Genomic DNA, 19,557 nt, shown 5'->3' with positions numbered 1-19,557 from the left:
TTTATTTATTTTTTTGTTGGTGAAATCTACATGTACTGATTTAGTCCCAATTGAGTTTAACCCTCCGTTACTCGCACACGGTGTATGTGACCGGCCCTCTAAATAACTTGCTATAACTCTGATTGTAGTGGAGATTTTGAATTTCTGCTGCATACACCTCTTCAGTCATCATTCAACTGTGTTTGAAGTCCACGTGCAGTGTAAAAAAGAGCATTGTACTTTTATTATTAGGCAACACCTATTAATTAGTAAGGTAATTAAAAGTAGTAAGTTTTAATTAGTAAGACAATTTAAGATCATTCTTTATTTTCAATGTTTATATATTTGTTTATTTATATTTAGATATGGATTACGAGAAGGGGAAACAAAGATTATTAAAATTATTTGAATAAGTATCGACTGACGAGGAAACGTATGAAGATGGTGATGAACAAAGTTACTTTTTGTTAAAGTAATATAATGTTGACACAAACGCATATCTACAAAATTATATGATTATATATTCAATAACTAATATATTTGTACACAATTTTGCAAAAAAAAATTTCAAATATTGCTGACCCATATTTTTGGACCCGGTCTTCTGCACCGTGCGCGAGTATTCGATCACAAAAAATTGGCGCTAGTAACGAAAAGTTAATACGCCATTTCTTGGTTCATGCAGTATCCTCATTGAGTGTCTCTTGCAATTTTACTTTTGCTTCAATTTCATTACCATCAACTGCTAATATGTTTGTGTCATCAGCAAACGTATCAGTTGTGGTTATATCTAATACCGGTATGTCGTAGGTGTACAGCAGATAAAGTAATAAACCTAAAACACTACCTTAGGGTACTCAAGCACTAATTATTGTTCTTAATTCAGATTAACAGTCTTCATATTTTATTCCAAACAATCTTTCACTACTGAACGATTTTAGTAATTGACTATGTTCTTTAGGTAAAATTAAATTTAGTTTGTATTCTAGCCCATCATGTCAGACTTTATCAAAATCCTGGGCAATATCCAGAAAAACTGCCGAACATACTTTTCTCCCTCTAGTGTTTTTTCTATTTGATCATTGATTCTGTGGACCTGGTCTAGTGTTGCGTGATTATTTCTAAACCCAAATAATTGATGTAGAGAGAAAATAAATTTTTATTCTACATATATCTAGGCTTTAGTGTTTTTAATAAGCGTATTTCAGACAATTTTGAAATTACCTACAACAATGATATTGGCCGATAATATTTATGATGTTACCTCGTTTGATGGTTTCCCAGGTTTTGCTATCATAGTTATTTCCGCTACTTTCCAGCATCATGGAAAGTACTTAAGTCTAGTCGATTCATTGAATACATTTGATAGCTTAACTATTTCTTCTGGGCAACTTTTTCAAAATTTCTCCTCTTATGAGGTCGTACCCCGGTGCATTTTTTCGATGATTGATACGAAAGAACATTTTTTTTTCTATTGCCAAATAAATTCAATATTTAAATAATTATTCCAATCTATAAAAAAACGAAAGAACATAAGAATGTTTTTATAGAATAGAATAATCATGTAAATATTGTATTTTGTTTGGCAATAGAAACAAACTAAATTGTTTAGGTAAATTAAATTATGATTTTTAGTTTTTATTTTGCAAGTTATAAACATATATTTTTTAAAGGATAATTCTATCGTTTTTTAGATAAATATCGTCATCAAAGGGATAAACAATTTCCTTATAACCCACAAAACAATTTTAAATCACAACAAATAATAAGGTCACAGAAACTACTTAGTGATAAATCATTACAAGGGAATTTTCCTTCTGCAAGTACAGCAAAAACTCAATATGTTCAACCAAAACCTAATTTCATAAATACATCTCCCGTTAAATTTGGAACATATGATGATAACCGCTGGAAAATTATCAAGTTGGCCAATAACGTTAAAGATGATGGATTCCATTGGGAGTAAGTATTCTATTATATTCTAATAAGTATTTATTTGCATATAATATGTTCGGATAGCTTATGGGTATACAAAATTATTATACAAATTACACTTACAGGAACAACCATTGTCAAATTACATACTAACATTAATTGCATACAAAAATAGAACGGGGGGTTAGACAAGGAGACCTAATGTCACCGAAACCTTTTAATACGGTCTTAGAACATGCTTTCAGGAATTTGGATTAGATGACACTGGGAATAAAAATAGATGGAGAATACCTAAACAACTTACGTTTCGCCATGATATAGTCTAGCTGAGGATCTAGGTATGGCAAGAAGGCTGGTACAGGAACTCGTTGTGGCTATAGAAAATGTAGGTTTCATCTCAAAAATAAAAATAATGACAAAAGACCCCGCAGAAACCTTATGGGAAATGGCTCTCTGTCAAATGCTCTAAAACTTTGGGTTCTGGTAGTCCTTGATGTATAGAACAAAATCCTCAATGGGCGCGTTGCTCCAAAAAATCATGGTTTCAAGATATAAGCCTCTGAAGTTATAATGTGAGGACGTTTGAGTTGAAATAAATTCATTTTCTCGGGAATGGGCAACTCTGGAGCTAAATTACGAATTAGGTCGATTTTTATTTTTAAATTATAATTTTTTGGCATATATATCATACTAGTGACGTCATCGATCTGATGATTTGATAATGCATGATTTTTTTAAATAAGGATAGGGGTCGTGTGACAGCTCATTTGAAAGGTTCTCCAATTCTCTCTCTCACTGATATAAATATTAACATAATTATTTATACAGGGTGCCCAGATATTTTTTCAAATGAAATTAGTTGAGACAAAAAGAAGAATGTATATAATTTATTTAATTCGACATACATTTTACTGCTGGCAGAAAACAGAAAAAAAATGTTAATTTGAAAAATAAACATTGCTTATCGCTTAAATTAAATGTTCAAACTGCTAAAAGGCAAGTGGATGGCAGCTCTAATATTGAATTTAATCGAAAAACAATTGTATTTATTTATGAAATAAACATTTTTTTTTCTGTTTTCGGACAACAGTAAAATGTATTTCGAATTAAATAAATTATATATTATATTCTTCTTTTTTCTCAATTAATTTAATAAAAAAAATATTTGAGCACCCTGTATAAATAATTCTGTTAGAGTTTATATTAATGAATAGAGAGTTAAATAAACTTTCAAATGAGCTATCACACGACCCCTGTTCTTATTTAAAAAAATCATCGATTGCGTCATCACGCCCAGATGGATGACGTCACTAGTATGATATATATGCCAAAAAATTATAATTTAAAAACAAAAATCGACCTGATTCGTAATTTATCTCCAGAGTCACCGGTTCTCGAGAAAATGAATTTATTCCAACTCAAACCTCCTCACCGTACCTATCACTTCAGAGGCTTATATCTTGAAACCATGATTTTTTGGAGCAACGCGCTCATTGCGGATTTTGTTCTACACATCAAGGACTACCAGAACCTAAAGTTTCAGAGCATTTGACAGAGAGCCATTTCCCATAAGGTTTCTGCGGGGTACTTTTGTACCCAACCAGAACATCAGTATTGGTGGGAAAGAAAGAGAACGAAAGAACGAAAAAAAAATAAATGAAGAGAAGAATCGGTCTTGAGTGGGCAACATATGGAAACCCTATGGAGAAACATTTAAAAGTGAGTTGCCCACATGCCTAAAGAGAAAGGTATTTGATCTGTGCGTCCTTCCAGTATTGACATACGGAGCAGAAACACTTACCCTAACTAAAGTCTCAACTACCAAACTAATAGTGATACAGAGATAAACTCAAAAACGGAGAGATCAGGAGAATAACAAAGGTAACTGACGTCATCGAAAGGATAGCCAGACTAAAATGGAGATGGGCAGGACACATGAGCAGAATGACAGATGGGCGATGAACAAAGAGGTTATTGGAACGGGGACCAAGAGAAGACAAGAGAAGCGTCAGTCAATCGCCTTCAGCATGGACCGACGATTTAAGAAGGATAAATAAAAACTGGATGAGATCGGCGCAGGATAGACAAGGAAACAAGGGGAGGAAGCCCATGCTCAACAGTGGTCTTTTAAGACTGTATGATATATGTTTTGAAAGGTTTCCGCAGTTAGTGCCATTAATCCTTAAAATAATACGTACCAATACTATTATAAGGATTAGTTCATTAATTAAACCCACCAGGCTTCCCGGTTGAACCGCGTCGATATTCACAAGGCCGAGCTTTCGAGTCCTCTATGACGCCATTTAGGCCTAAGCGTTTATCCTCCCAAGTTTATAGGTCCAGCCAGCTGGACAATGTTTACTAATTTATTACACGGTGACTATTCGGGTTGGGCATCGGTGCGTCCTATATTGAAGCATATTGGACTTCCTATTTATCAGTCAAATTTACTCGTTTGAAAAATTTGACAATATCGTCTACCTCGGTAGTTTGTTGTTACATGTGGTGAAATTTTTTAAGTTATCATGGTGGCTCCACAAAAATACAGTAAGTTGTAGTGTTTTTCTGTACTTTACCGTATTGATTGTTTTTAATGATGTTACTTGATGATTGGACGTATTTGTGGTAAATATATATTTGAAAATAATTACTGATGAAAACTGGACACGTGAGGGATCCTCTAAACTTTTTGTTCAGCATTTCGGACATTAGACTTAGCAAAATATGACACCATACTCACGTTTATTAAGTTTAGTTACAAATAGTAAAAGGATATTGATGGAACGTGAATTGGAGGCTATTTTGACAGAGGCGATTTTAACGATTTTTTACTCAGTGAAGATAGCGATAATGATCAAAGAAATGGATTTACAGGAATTTAAGATGTATGTTGGAAGGTCACTAGCTTTATGTGGTATGCCTGCAAGTGGGAGACAAGCTAGTGCGTCTATTTCAAGATAACCAGAGACATCTGAAGATGAAGTGACCATAATTCCTGTACAAAGTCTACAGTTTCCCAGTTACCGCCTATAGATGTAAGAAAAACCAGTAATGACCATTTGCCAATATGCTCTGTCAGCCATAGAAATTCTTATCGCGTTGCCAAAAGGCAAGCATCCACAGACCCGCATTGTACGCATCGCACGCATCGTACGCAACGGATTTTAGTTTGCCTTGTACAAAAACTTATGTAACTGCGTCCACTGATCCGCATCGTACGGATCGCATCATCGGTAATGCCGAAGGGTTCCTTCGAGAGGCAACTTTTGCGATGCGTGCCGATGAATCATTCGAAATGCCGACCAGTGGACGCACTCTGTTCTTAATTTCGCTTGGCCCAGTGGGAGCTAATCAACGGCTAATTTGCATTTGATGATGATCTTCGTAATGAAACAAGTAAACTCAGTTTTAACTTTTATTTTATATATAGGTATATTCAGGTAAAAATATTACAGACCATGATAAGTTAATTATGGGGATTAAAATATCATAAATATTACTTATTTTAAAATTATTACTCATTCAAAGTGTGTTACAAGTACAGTTTGGCCAAACTGTTTAAAAACACAGAAAGTATTTTATCGATTTCAGAAAGGCAACTTTAATTATCTTTATCTTTAAGAAACTTTTACTGATGTAGTTACTATTTTCCATTTAAACCAAATTGTAACAGCTTTGTGTATTCCTTTATATCAAAATGTATAATTAGTTAGAAAATGGGTGATACTATGCGGTCTACCGTCGTGTTTCTGCTATAGCTTGCGGTCTACCGAGAGAATTGGTGTATAAGCTGAAATATTTAAAATGACATATGAGAGTTTTTAGATGAGAGAGAATTTAATATCTTTGACATAGGTATATCAATATAAAATACAATGTGATCACTAGGTGTAAATACACTTTTTTTCATTGTTTTAAACGGTACACCCTGTATATTGTATATTATTAGAAATAGTAGATAATAAAAGGTACAAATAATACTAAACAAACTGTTTATTTTAACCGAACCGTATTGTGATAATATACAAACAAAGAAATTAAGATGTGTCTTCTACAACGTATACTTCCAGACTACTTATCGAACGCAGAACTAACACTAACATACAGTTCTGGCATTCACATCCCTTGTAACATGTGCAATCTTAGGTAAGAGTTTATCGCCCTAATGCATTCGGAGAATTGGCCCAGCCATGAAGAGAGACCCCACATGTGTATTCTAACACTTAACAAAAATAATAAAGTTGAATTCCAACATCCCCTCGCAACTAAAATTATTTTTGAATTAGTCAAACAGACCCCCTTTACTACTTAAGTACTCTAACTTAACCCTACTCAGCGGTTTAGTCAACATATCGGCTATCATATCCTCGGAAGGACAATACCTAAAGTTAACAACCCCTTTTTTCTATATAACTAATTCCGGCTCTAAACCCACAAATTCGTTTATAACCTGTTTTAACCAAATTGCTTCCTGACATCCTTCAGCCAATCCTATGTACTCTGCTTCAGTTGATGATAGAGACACGCAATTCTGTTTTCTACATCCCCAATTTATAGGCGAACCCCGTAATAAAAATATATACCCGCTATTTGATTTTCCGTTCTCCTTGTCTTCTGCATAGTCAGCGTCTGCATAGCCGTATAATGTCCCTTCTTGTCCTAAAATAAGCTTTTTATATTTACTTTTCTTTAAATATCTTAACACCCTCTTTGCTTCGTTCCAATCTACTTCATTTGGATTTTTATTCTGTTGGCTTAGTATGGTGACGCTTGCCAATATATCCGGTCTAGTATTTACCGCAATATATAATAAACCATCAATCAGTTGTTGATATATTTCACTGTTTTTCACCGGCTTTTCTCTGCTAGGCTTATAGTATCCAAGATCCAGCGGTATATTGAACTCTTTTCCATCTTTCATCATAAACTTGTTCAGCAATTTGTCAATATAACTGGCCTGATTTAAACTACATATCCCTTTATCGCACATTTCAATCTTCATACCTAAATAATCTTGTAATAATCCCAAACTCCTTATATAAAAATTACATTTTAGTTTCTCTTCAAATATATCAATTATTACCTGTGTATCCTTTGCTGCTATTAAAATGTGATTCACGTATATAAGTACGTAAACCCTTTCATTATTTATTACCTTGATATATAAACATGTATCAATATTGCTTTTACAAAAAAATTTCCTTAATGACGTGATTTCCTCTTGCATAGCTTGCTTCCATTTTTCACTATCAGTTCTTTCAAGCGCTTCTTTAAAGTTTCTTGGTTCTTCTTCTTGGAATTTTGTCAACTTTGCTATGTAGCGCTCAGGTGGAACACCTTTATTTACTCTGCTAGATCTACGATCACCTGAATTCTCTATATCGAGATCTGTATCTAATTGATAGTTAGAATCACCGTCATCGTCATGGGATTCTTCCCAACTTAAGTTCTCATACGTGTTAGATGTGTCCGTAGAATTTTCTATTTCCTCCGTGTTTTCAAAATTTGCAACCTCTCTGTCTTCTACGTCGTTTGGCTCTATTTTTTCCCGTTCCATCATGGACCCAATGGATATTTCCTCACTTTTTGCCTTCTTTTTCTCGAAGCATATATTTCTCTTGGAAAACACCTCACTACGGCTAATTGTAATACGTTCTGTATCTACATTTAACAATCTATACGCTTTTGATTCATCAGAGTAACCTACAAATATCAGTGACTCACCTTTTGGATCAAATTTATCCTTCATTTTTTCTTTGGGAATGTGGCTATAAACCGTAGACCCAAATATTTGCAAATTCGACACATTCGGTGTTACTTTATGCCACAATTCATAGGGCGTTTTTTCTTTCGACTTAGTAGGTAATCGATTTTGCAAATAATTGGCTGTCACTATCGCTTCCCCCCAAAATTTCTTTTCTAAACCCGCATCGATTAACATGCACCTAGCCATTTCAACTAGAGATCGATTCTTTCTTTCTGCAACCCCGTTTTGTTCTGGAGAGTACCCCGCTGTATATTGAATTTTTATACCTTTACCCTTTAAAAATTCCCTTAAATTATTATTTACGTACTCGCCACCCCTATCCGACCTAATTACTTTTGGAACCCTACCTAACTGATTACTCGCAAATTCTATAAACTCTTTTATACATTTTACCGCTTCATTTTTATGATTTAATAAATATATAGTTGTATATCTAGAAAAATCATCAATTAAAGTCAAAATATAACGTTTACCCCCTGGAGTAACAGTCTTCATGGGCCCGCAAATATCCGAATGTAATAAGTCAAGAATATTAAATGTATTGCTATGAGAAAATTTTGGAAAACTCTTACGTAAAATTTTACCTTTCATACAGCATTCACAAGTTTCCCTAATCCTACAGTCTGTCATATTAATCCCGACTGCCATTTTCTTTTCCATTAAGTGTTTGACTGCATCCATGTCCCTGTGTCCAAACCGTCTATGCCATGCATGTTGACAGTTGCTGGAGTGCTCCACAGCACTCAATCCATGGTCCACAGTTGAAAGTTTGTATAAGTCCGGTGAAGGCACCGCACTCGCGACGACTGTTCCGTGTAAAGCGATTTTACACTCGTTTTTATGGAATTGCACATTATGTCCCGCACTTGTTAGCTTTTTCACCGAAAGCAGATTTGAGTCTAATCCCGGCACATACAACACTTCGTCGATTTTTAAATTTTCCTATAAATTCCAATAAATCCTGTTCCTATACCCTGAACCTCGGAGTATTGCCCTTTCTCCGCCATACTTACAACGCCTTTTCTGCTACCGCCAAATTGGGTATAGAATCCTTTGAAATTAACCATGTGGCTCGAAGCTCCTGAGTCCACATACCACGAAGCAGAATCCCTTTTTCCGTCCCTTGAGCTATAATTGACCATAAAACATGCATCATCAGTACCTTCAGTGACTTTATTGGCCTTTTCCTTCTTAAACGCTTTGTACTTAAAGCAATCTCGTTTAAAATGGCCCTTCCGGTTACAAAAATAACACTGCCTTGCTTCTGCCCTTGCAGTACCATTATTTTTGTTACCCTCGTATACTGACTTCATCACCGACTCCTCCTGATTTCTTCCCAAAGCTCCCTGACGTCTCCTGTACTTATCTATTAATTTACTTGTAACAAATTCTAGAGTAAATTCACTCGATGGCCTACTTTCCAGCGCTGTAATCAAAAAACTGTATGAGTCTGGAAGACTTCCCAGCAAAATTCCTGCTGAGAACCTGTCCTTTATTTCTTCCCCTAAGGCGGCCAGTTTATTCAACGATTCTAGGAATAAACTAATGTGTGCTTCCATATCACCATTCTCCTCTAGCGATAGCCTACAGATTTGCTTTAACAAAAACACCATACTAGACAAACTTGATTTCTGATGATACTCCCTTAGCGCTATCCACGCATCGCGCGCGAATTCCCTGTTCCGGATATGCACTAATTGATTAACGTCAACAAGTAAGGCTATAGTTGACAAAGCCTTATCATTTTGTTTTTTCCAAGAACTGCTTCGATCTGCTTCTAATGGTAACTCACTCGAAACTATTTCCCATAGATCAGCATTGATGAGTAACATTTTCACTAAATAACTCCAAGATTGATAGTTCTTGCCGTTCAACTTTTCGACGTTATATTTCGCACTCTCCGCCATTATGTATTCGGTTAACACGAAAATTTCGCGACTGTACACTTTTAATTATTATCTTAATACAGGTAAGCTAACAACGTAACTGAGCCCAGAACCTATTAGAAATAGTAGATAATAAAAGGTACAAATAATACTAAACAAACTGTTTATTTTAACCGAACCGTATTATGATAATATACAAACAAAGAAATTAAGATGTGTCTTCTACAACGTATACTTCCAGACTACTTATCGAACGCAGAACTAACACTAACATACAGTTCTGGCATTCACATCCCTTGTAACATGTGCAATCTTAGGTAAGAGTTTATCGCCCTAATGCATTCGGAGAATTGGCCCAGCCATGAAGAGAGACCCCACATGTGTATTCTAACACTTAACAAAAATAATAAAGTTGAATTCCAACATATATTAGTATTATATTTTGTAGTAAATGTTACAGGCTTTCTTTTAATATTAGGTTGTATATCTCGTTTTGTAGATATTTCGTTCAACATTTTACGTTTTTGTGGATTTTTTATTACTAAACAGATACATTAAACTATCATACTAATAAATGTAGTTAATATGCATAAATTAATTATTAAATTAAATAAACAACCAATAAATAAATAAACAACAAAATTTGTATATTAATTACTAAGGTAGACTTTAAAATTTAATTTTAAAGTCTACCTTAGTAATTTTTCTACCCTAGCAGGTAGTGGCATCGGCAATCCGATCGCTGCCGATACAGTGGACGCAGTATGAAAAATTAATCCGATGCGTACGATGCGTCCGATGCGTACGATGAGGACCTGTGGACGCTTGCCTTAAACCTCTTGGATGCACTAAGAAGACGAGATTCTTTTGTATAAAATGCAAAATGCATATGTGTATTTCTCCTGAACCAGACTGTTTTTCAGTTTCATACTTAAATTATATGAAAGCTAAGTCCTGATGTCCATTATGCTGGACCTGTCATATTATGTGTGTCAAATGATTTTTTTATAGTCTTTATAGATTTTCGTTTATTATTTTCACAAATGAGGACAGAAAATAGAAAATATTATTAAAATAATAAAAACCTTTTTTCCTGGGGCTGAAGAAGTTATATGTATAAATTAAATATAAAAATACAAAACAACTTATGGAGTATAAAAACATAACTTAAGGACATAGGCGCAATATGTCGCAGGTCAAAAGGTTCAATGTGTTTTAAATGTATTCATTTTTTTTAATCCTGAGAAAACTAATTAATATTTTTGAAAAATTTGAACGCAGATTGAAAGATTGCATTATTAGAGAGGGCCGAAAGTCTTTTAGAATTACTAAAAAGTTTCTTTTGAATGAGATATTTGAAATTAAAAGACACACCAATTTTTTTTCACTCCTGTAACTTATTCAAATAAACAATATAGAAGTTTTAAGAACCTTTTGCCCTCAGTGATAACATAATATTTCATTCTGCGTTTAAATTTTTCAAAAATACTTATTAGTTTATTATCTATAAAGTATAGTTTTTTTAATTCAAATCCCCAAACATCTAATAATATCTTATTTTATCGCCAACCGTCACTAAAGTCATTCATTATTGTACTCATTTGCCCTCATTTGCGGCAGTAAAGTATCACTTTATTGTACTGAAAGAAAAATTTTACTTTACCTGCCGCGATTAATCAAAATAAACTGAGATTGAATGTAAGTGGTCGATGGCAGTAATCGTTTATATATTTGAGTGAACTTAAAATTTATTTACTTTAATTTTATTAAAAATATTGTACAAAATTTACGTTATTATTATTTAAATTTATGTCAGAAAGTGAAATTCTGTAGTATCCCAATAAATGACCGTTTTGGAGTGTAATTTTCAGGGGCAACTCCGAATTGCATCAAAATTTGGATTTAGGTTCTACTTACCCTCCACTTCAAAGTTGAATTTGTCCCATTGGTTGCTTTTACTTGGGGGGTGACAGTCACCCCTTCTCAGGGGATGAAAAACGCGTGTTTAAAATAAGCCCGGAAATAGATAAATTGATCGATTATAAGCAACTTTAGTTCTATAAAGTTTTTTACGCAAGTCAATACTTTTCGCGTTATACGCAATTGAATATGTTGATTTTTCGACAAAAAAACTACGTTTTCAGACCGTTCTTTGCAAATAACTCAAAAAGTAAATATTTTATCGAAAAAAATATTCTTAGCAAAAGTGTAGCTTATAAAAAAACAAAAAAATTGGTGTGTCAGTAAAGTGTATAAATTGAGAAAAAGCAAAGTTGTCGCTCATGAAAAATACGTTCTTATTCCTCTAATTCCAAATCGAATAAGTCAACGCGAAATCACCGAAAGTTAAGCACTTTTCGGGAAAATATTATTAACATTTTTAAAGTACCCAAAAAAGATTTATATTTGTTTTTTACAAAAGTTTCTAGCACCAAAAATAAACGAGTTACAGTGAAAAAAAGTTTGCCCCTTTTTTGGTAAGAAAAATTGTGAAAACCTCCCTCTATTTAGCACCCTAAATAAAGTTAATCGTCACCGCTTTACCATTTATTTTAACTGTATGTATATTGTTTATATGATCTGTAAGTTTTGATTGGCTTAAAGTGCTTATTTTTGAAAAAAATTGGTTTAATAGTAAAACAAAATTTTCTAAAAATTTTTGAAAAATTTCCTTTTTTCAAAATAACTTAAAAAGTATTAGTGATAAGAAAAATCTTAAACAGTAAAAAATATAGATTTTGTTATTGTAAATATGCTAGTTTTTGCAAGACAAAAATTGGTTAAGATATGGCTGTTCAAAATTTGCATACACTCGTGATTAGTGACCCGTTTAAGCTTGTTTAACTATAACCCTTTCAAAAATAAGCACTTTAAACCGGTGAGACTGACAGATCATATAAAAAATAGATAAGTAAGTAAATTGTTTGTGAAGCAGTAGCGATTAATTTCTTTTGAGGAGCTAAACACTGGGAGATTTGCATGATTTTTTTACAAAAAAAAAGAGAGCCAACTTTATTTTGAGCGAAACTCGCTTATTTTTATTGCTAGAAACTTTTATGAACAATGATAATGAAGATTTTTATAAACACTTTAAAAAAGTTTAAATAGGTTTTTCCCGAAAAGTGCTTAATTTTTCTGTGATTTCACCTTGAAATATTCGATTTGGAATTAGACGCACAAGAACGTATTTTTCATGAGCTACAACTTTGTTTTTACTCGATTGATAGACTTTACTGATACACATTTTTTTCAGTTTTTTATAAGCTACACTTTTGTTAAGGATATTTTTTTCGATCAAGTATTTACTTTTGGGTTATTTGCGAAAAACCGTCCGAAAACGTAGTTTTTTTGTCGAAAAATAAACATATTCAATCGGAAATAACTCAAAAAGTATTGACTTAGATACAAAACTCTATAGAACAAAAGTTGCTTAAAATTAGTCAATTTATCCATTTCCGGTCTTATCTTGAATATATGTTTTTTCATCCCCGAGAAGGGGTGACTGTCACCCCCCAAGTAAAAGCAACCAACGGCACAATTTCAACTTTGAAGTGGAGGGTAAGTAGAACCTATATCCAAATTTTCATGCAATTCGGAGTTGCCCCTGAAAATTACACGGTATCGCCGTATTTCCCGTTCATTTACTGAGTTATAGTATTTTGCAATTATATTCATAAAACATAAATCAAAACTTTACAGATTTAGCAATTAGGTACTTATTCAATATTGATAACAACTATCGATTAAACATCGAAATCGGCCATCATTCAAAAGCTTTCTGTCATCGTCATTACTGTCACTGTCATACGAAATTCTTATTTCATCTAAAATTAATAAAATTTTTAAACCTTTTAAGTTTTTTATTAATGCAAATACAAATTGAAATGGTGTTTTTGTTAATTCGATTAAATGTATGTAGAACGGTGACAGATATTAGTGATTATTTCATTCATAGGAGATTCTGACCAATAGAAAGCTACAGAAATAAAAAAAAACTGATAATTTTTAATAATATCCCGTGGTCAAGTATATTACGTCAAATGCCCTTCGTTGCTACAAAAAAATACATTCAGTGACATTAATGACAATTAATGATTTAAAAATTATAAAAGTGATGACTTTCAACCGTCAAATATTTATAACAACTGTGTATTTAATTGTACTAATTTGTACTTACATAAATAAATTATAATACAATTTTGGATTTGAACAGTTTTATTCATGAAATAATCGCAGCAAATTGCACTCGATCTCTAAAATTATTATCGAATTTTTGCCCTCGTGACACTTTGACATAATTTCATCCCCCTTCGGGTCGTGAAATTAAAACTGTCAAAGTTCACTCGGGAAGAAATCGATAATTTTAGAGCTCTTGTCCAATTACTGCTTATAATTTGTTAGCAAATATATTATTTAAATTTTCTACTATTCATCAAGGGAAAAGCAACAGCGCTGCGAGCGTGAGGCTATATTTCATAAACATAACGTAACTATTACCGGTATTTATTTTATTTTATTTTTGGTATTTTATTTTAAGTGTTAAAATTGGTTTAATATTTAAATAAAAATACGAATTACCTGTTTAAAATATATTTATTTCGTTGAAATCATAAAAGTAGAAGTATAACGTCTTTCGTGGGTACCAAATACACACACTATTTTTTCATTAGGATATAATTAAGTAAGTGTTAATGTTTTTTATGAATGGTGATAAAATTTTGTATGCACCACGTCAGTAAAGACTCTTTATCGAACTCTTCTGTTATTCACCTCGCTCGCTAGGCTCGCTCGGCTCATAACATCAGACTTGTTCGATAAAGAGTCACTTTACTGACTTGGTACATAAATAACTATTATGTCATACCGGTTTAATATTGTGTATTTATTACTTACGAACCACATAATGGTATACTTTATGCCCGCGCGGGACACAACTGGAAACAGGTCGCGCAAAATAGACAACACTGGATTAAACTGGGGGACTATATCCAAAGTTGGATTACTGAAGGCTGAATAAAAAGAATAAAAAGGGCATAAAGTATATGTCTCCAAAGTATGCCAGTAGTCTCATTTACGCATTCAGTATTATTTTCTGCCATCCATTTTTGAAATTTAGCGTACCTATTCCTTGTCATACGTTTCTTTGGATTTTTTCGGTAACAGATTCTCAGTCGCTTTTTTGGCATTTTTAACTATTTCTTCAGAAATATTGAATTTACCCTGCATTCTGATTTTTTTTACAATATCACATACAAAAACTTTGTTTACGTTAATAACAAATTGATAACCAATATCACTTTCCTAGCAACGGTACTAAATACCTGCTGCGATACAATATTACTTCTAATTAATATAAAATAAAATTAAAACTTTAATTAATGCAATGAACCAGTATGACATATAGTCTAAGAGCTAGTGAACCCTCCGACTAACGGTCTTCCTGTAAGGCTAGAAATTTGTATAGTGATAATTCCTAGCACATCAAGGCTAAAAACCATGACCTGGCAGGCATCAGCCGTGCACGTGTATCTACCAGGTGAATCGAAAAGTGCATAGGTTAGGGAAAAAATAAACATTCTCCTGTAAAGTTTAAATTTAAGTATGTGTTTGAGTAAGTCATTTTGAAGAAATGTGTACAATGACAGGCGATTCTAAAGAGCATAAGACATTGCCAGGCCAGGCGAGGGGAAAGATTAGGGGTTTTTCCTAAAATTATATTTTTTGCATCGAACAAAGTTTTTTTTAGGTTTTTTTGAATCATTCCAAACAGAAAAGATCTTTAGTGACTTTTCTCTTAGGTTAATAGCTTTTGTTATATAAGGAATTAAAAATTTTGAAAATTGAGAAATCGGCCACTTTTAACCCTAAATCGGACATTTAACTGAAAATTTCGATGTTGCCAAGGTAGGTTAGGTTATTAGGTTAGGTATTCTTTAAAAATCGATTGATGAAATACCGAGGAGTTTTTTGCAATACAATATCGAAAACCCCTTTGTTTTTTAATTGTTAATCAAGCGGGGGCGAAACTGTAATATAAGTGAGGACGTTTGAGTTTGCATAAATTCATTATCTCGAGAACGGGCAAATTTTAAGAGAAATCCTTAGACAGGTCGATTTTTATTCTTAAATTAGGACTTTTTGGCATATATATAAAACTAGTGACGTAATCCATCTTGGCGTGATAACGTAATCGATGATTTTTTTAAATGAGAATAGGGGTTGTGTGATAGCTCGTTTGAAAGGTTATTTAATTCTCTATTCAGTAATATAAACAGTAACATAATTATTTACACAAGGTGTACAAAAAATCTTTTCTTCTTTTTGTCTAAATTAATATAATAAAAATTTTTTTTGTACACCTTGTATAAATAATTATGTTATTGTTTATATTACTGAATACAGAATTAAATAACCTTTCAAATGAGCTATCACACAACCCCTACTCTTATTTAAAAAATTCATGGATTACTTCACCACGCCCAGATGGATGACGTCTTCTTCTTCTTAACGTGCCCTATCAAGTCCCCTTGACGTTGGCGATTAACATGGCGAAACTGTCTCTGTCTCGAGCTGTTCTAAATAGGTGTTCTGCTTTCTTTATTCCTGTCCACTCCCGGATATTCTTCAACCAAGAGGCCTGCTTTCTACCAATTCCTCTGCGTCCTTCGATTTTACCCATCATAATAAGTTGAAGAATATTATACCGGTCTCCCCTTACTACGTGTCCAAAATAGGCCATCTTTCTATATTTGATGTTATCAAGCAGCTCGCGGGTAGCATTTGCTCTCTTAAGGACTGCCACATTTGTCAGCATAGCCGTCCATGGTATTTTTAGAATACGTCTGTGCAGCCACATTTCAAAGGCCTCCAAGCGGTTATTGGTGGATATTTTTAATGTCCATGCTTCGACACCATACAAGAGGACTGACCAAATGTAGCATTTAATCTTGCGCTTTCGAAGTTGAAGAATGACTTCATTTTTAAAAATGTCGTGCGGGCTATCTCGATTCTACATTTTGTCTCTTTATCTGGATCTAGTTGTTCAGTAATACGGCAACCAAGATATTTAAAACTGGGTACTCTTTGAATCATATGACCATCAACATAATATGTTATATTATAACCGTGAATCTTGATGGGCCAAACGGCTAAATACCATGTACTTTGTTTTTGAACAGTTTATATTTAGGCTAAACTCTCTTCCCACTCTGTCAATGGCATTTAAAAGGTGTTGTAATCCATTCATATTTATCATCACTTAAAATAACTGTATCGTCTGCATATCTGATTGTATTTATCAGAATTCCATTAACCTTCACACCCCATTCCAAATTATGCAGCGCTTCCTTAAATATTCTATCTGAATACAAATTGAATAACAGTGGGGACAGTATACAACCCTGTATGACGCCTCTTCGTATTTTGCATATTTCTGTTGATTTTCCATTTATGCAAGCTGTCGCTGTTTGACGCCAGTATAATTTTTCTATGATTCGTACATCTTGACTATCAACTCCTTTATCCTTTAGTATTTTAATTAATTTGTGATGTTCTACTCGATCAAAGGCCTTCTCATAGTCAATAAATACAGCAAAGACGTCTTTCCTTTGATCTCGGCATTTCTGCAATAACACATTTAGTGCAAAGAGTGCGTCCCGGGTTCCCGGTCCATTTTTGAAGCCAAATTGTGTTTCATCCTGGTCTTCTTCACATTTATCTCTGATTCTACTGTGGATGATACGTAGAAAGATTTTCAAGGTGTGGCTCATAAGGCTTATCATTCTATAGTCGCTACAGTTTTTCGGACGTTGTTTTTTTGGTAGGGTTATGAATTCGGACTTTAACCAATCTTCAGGGATATCACCAGTCGAATAAACATCATTGAAAAGTTTGACTAGTATTCCAATGTTTTCCTCATTTATGAGCTTTAACATTTCTGTAGGTATGTTGTCGGGACCAACGGCTTTCTTGTTTTTTGCCAATTTTATAGCATGTTGTATTTCTGATTTTAGTATTTCTGGTCCTTCACCTTCGTCTAAAGTGTCCAGTTCTTCGGGTCTATCATCATTATACAGTTCATTTATATAATTATACCAGGTAGTTCGGATTTCGTGTTCGTCTATTATCATTTTTCCCGACGAATCGGTTATAGTATGTGGAGTTTTCTTATAATAAAGACCAGCTACTTCTCTAACTTTTTTAAACATATTAAACGTATCATGTTTTTCATTCAACTTTTCTAATTCCTTGCATTTATCCTCCATCCATTTTTCTTTAGCTACCTTTATTTTTTGTTTAATTAGTTTTTGTTTTTATTTGTATTCTGTTTTGTTATCTTTCAGTTTTTTCTCTGCTCCATCAATTCCAGGATTTCATCAGTCATCCATTGTTGTTTTTTGTGCCTCTGCATCGTTGTCGTATATTTTTCCATTACTTTCCAGGTAAGACCTTTAAACGTGTTCCATATTTCTGTACTGTTTTCATTTGTTGAATTCTTTAGCTGATTATTCAGGTCATTTTCTATTAGCGTTTTTTTGGATGCTGATATATGTAATTTTGGTGTTTTGGGGTTTTCTTCGACTTTTTTGAGCTTCACTTGGATGTCAGCTATTAGAGGGTTATGGTCTGAACCGATATCTGCACCAGGATATGTCGTTGATCTTTTGATGGATGACGTCACTAGTATTATATATATGCTAAAAAGTCCTAATTTAAAAATAAAAATCGACCTGTCTGAGGATTTCTCTTCAAATTTGCCCATTCTCGAGATAATGAACTTATGCAAACTCAAACGTCCTCACTTATACTACAGTGTCGCGCCCGCTTGATTAGTAATTAAAAAACAAAGGGGTTTTCGATATTGTATTGCAAAAAACTCTTCGGGATTTTATCAGTCAATGTTTAAAGAATATCTACCTACCTTGGCAATATTAAAATTTTTAGTTAAATGTATAATCGCTTATATAACAAAAACTATTAAACTAAGAGAAAAAACACTAAAGACCTTTTCTGTTTGGAATGATTCAAAAAACCTAAAAAAACTTTTTTCGATGCGAAAAAAATAATTTTAGGAAAATCCCTAATCCTTCCCCTCGCCTGGCAAGGTCTTATGCTCTTCAGAATCGCCTGTCATTGTACAAATTTCATCTAAATGACTTACTCAAACTCATACTTAAATTTAAACTTTACAGGGGAAAGTTTATTTTTCCCCTAAACTATGCACTTTTCGATTCACCTGGTAGATACACGTGCACGGCTGATGCCTGCCAGGTCATGGTTTTTACGCCTTGTGTGCTATGAATTATCACTATACAAATTTCTAGCCTTACAGGAAGACCGTTAGTCGGAGGGTTCACTAGCTCTTAGACTAATACAGTTTTGTATACACCACGTGCATTATTAGATGTTTATACCCTCTGGCGACATATTATAATCTTGTCGCTCTTAGGGTATAAACATCAGGGTATAAACAAAACATCTATTTAATGCACTTGATACATATATATATCGGGTGTTCTACAGCATTCGCCGTTTCCCGCATCCTATTCGCCATGCTTTTCGGTCACGAATATCTTCCTCGTTGAGTTGTCTACTGTTCATTGCTTTCTCTACATCTTGTATCCATGTTCTCTTCGGTCTGCCTCTTTTTCTTCTCTCGGGTGGTACATACTGGATCATTTTCTTGGGCCATCTTGTTGGTCCCATTCTCTGGACATGCCCGTACCATATTAATCTTTTTTGTTCTATTCTGTCTATAATATCCTTTTCTACTTCCATTCTTTCTTTTTTTCTTCGTTTGGGATATGCTGCAGTTTAGATATTCTGCAGCTTCTTCTAAGCGCGTCCATTTCTAAAGCTTGAAGTCTTTTATTTTGTCGGTCTTTTACTTCCCACACTTCCGAGTTGTACAGGACAATTCCTTCCACGATAGTTTGGTAGATTTTTTTTCTTTGTCTGATTCTGCAGTCCTGTACTCCACCAAATGCCATT

At 33.7% G+C, this 19,557-nt stretch overlaps 1 protein-coding gene across 1 annotated transcript in view; it reads left to right on the top strand.

The window, feature by feature from the left end:
- Positions 1 to 19,557, top strand: part of LOC126889358 (larval cuticle protein LCP-30-like) — an 87,773-nt gene that overhangs the window by 50,570 nt on the left and 17,646 nt on the right. Inside the window, exon 3 of the mRNA XM_050657604.1 lies at positions 1,674 to 1,941. Within this exon, the coding sequence (XP_050513561.1) occupies positions 1,674 to 1,941 (268 nt within the window). The remainder of the gene's footprint in view (positions 1 to 1,673; positions 1,942 to 19,557) is intronic.

This window comes from Diabrotica virgifera, chromosome 8, assembly GCF_917563875.1.
Source record: "Diabrotica virgifera virgifera chromosome 8, PGI_DIABVI_V3a".
Lineage (NCBI taxonomy): Eukaryota > Metazoa > Arthropoda > Insecta > Coleoptera > Chrysomelidae > Diabrotica > Diabrotica virgifera.
Note: the sequence above shows the minus strand (reverse complement) of the source record. Positions and strands in the feature narration are given on the sequence as shown.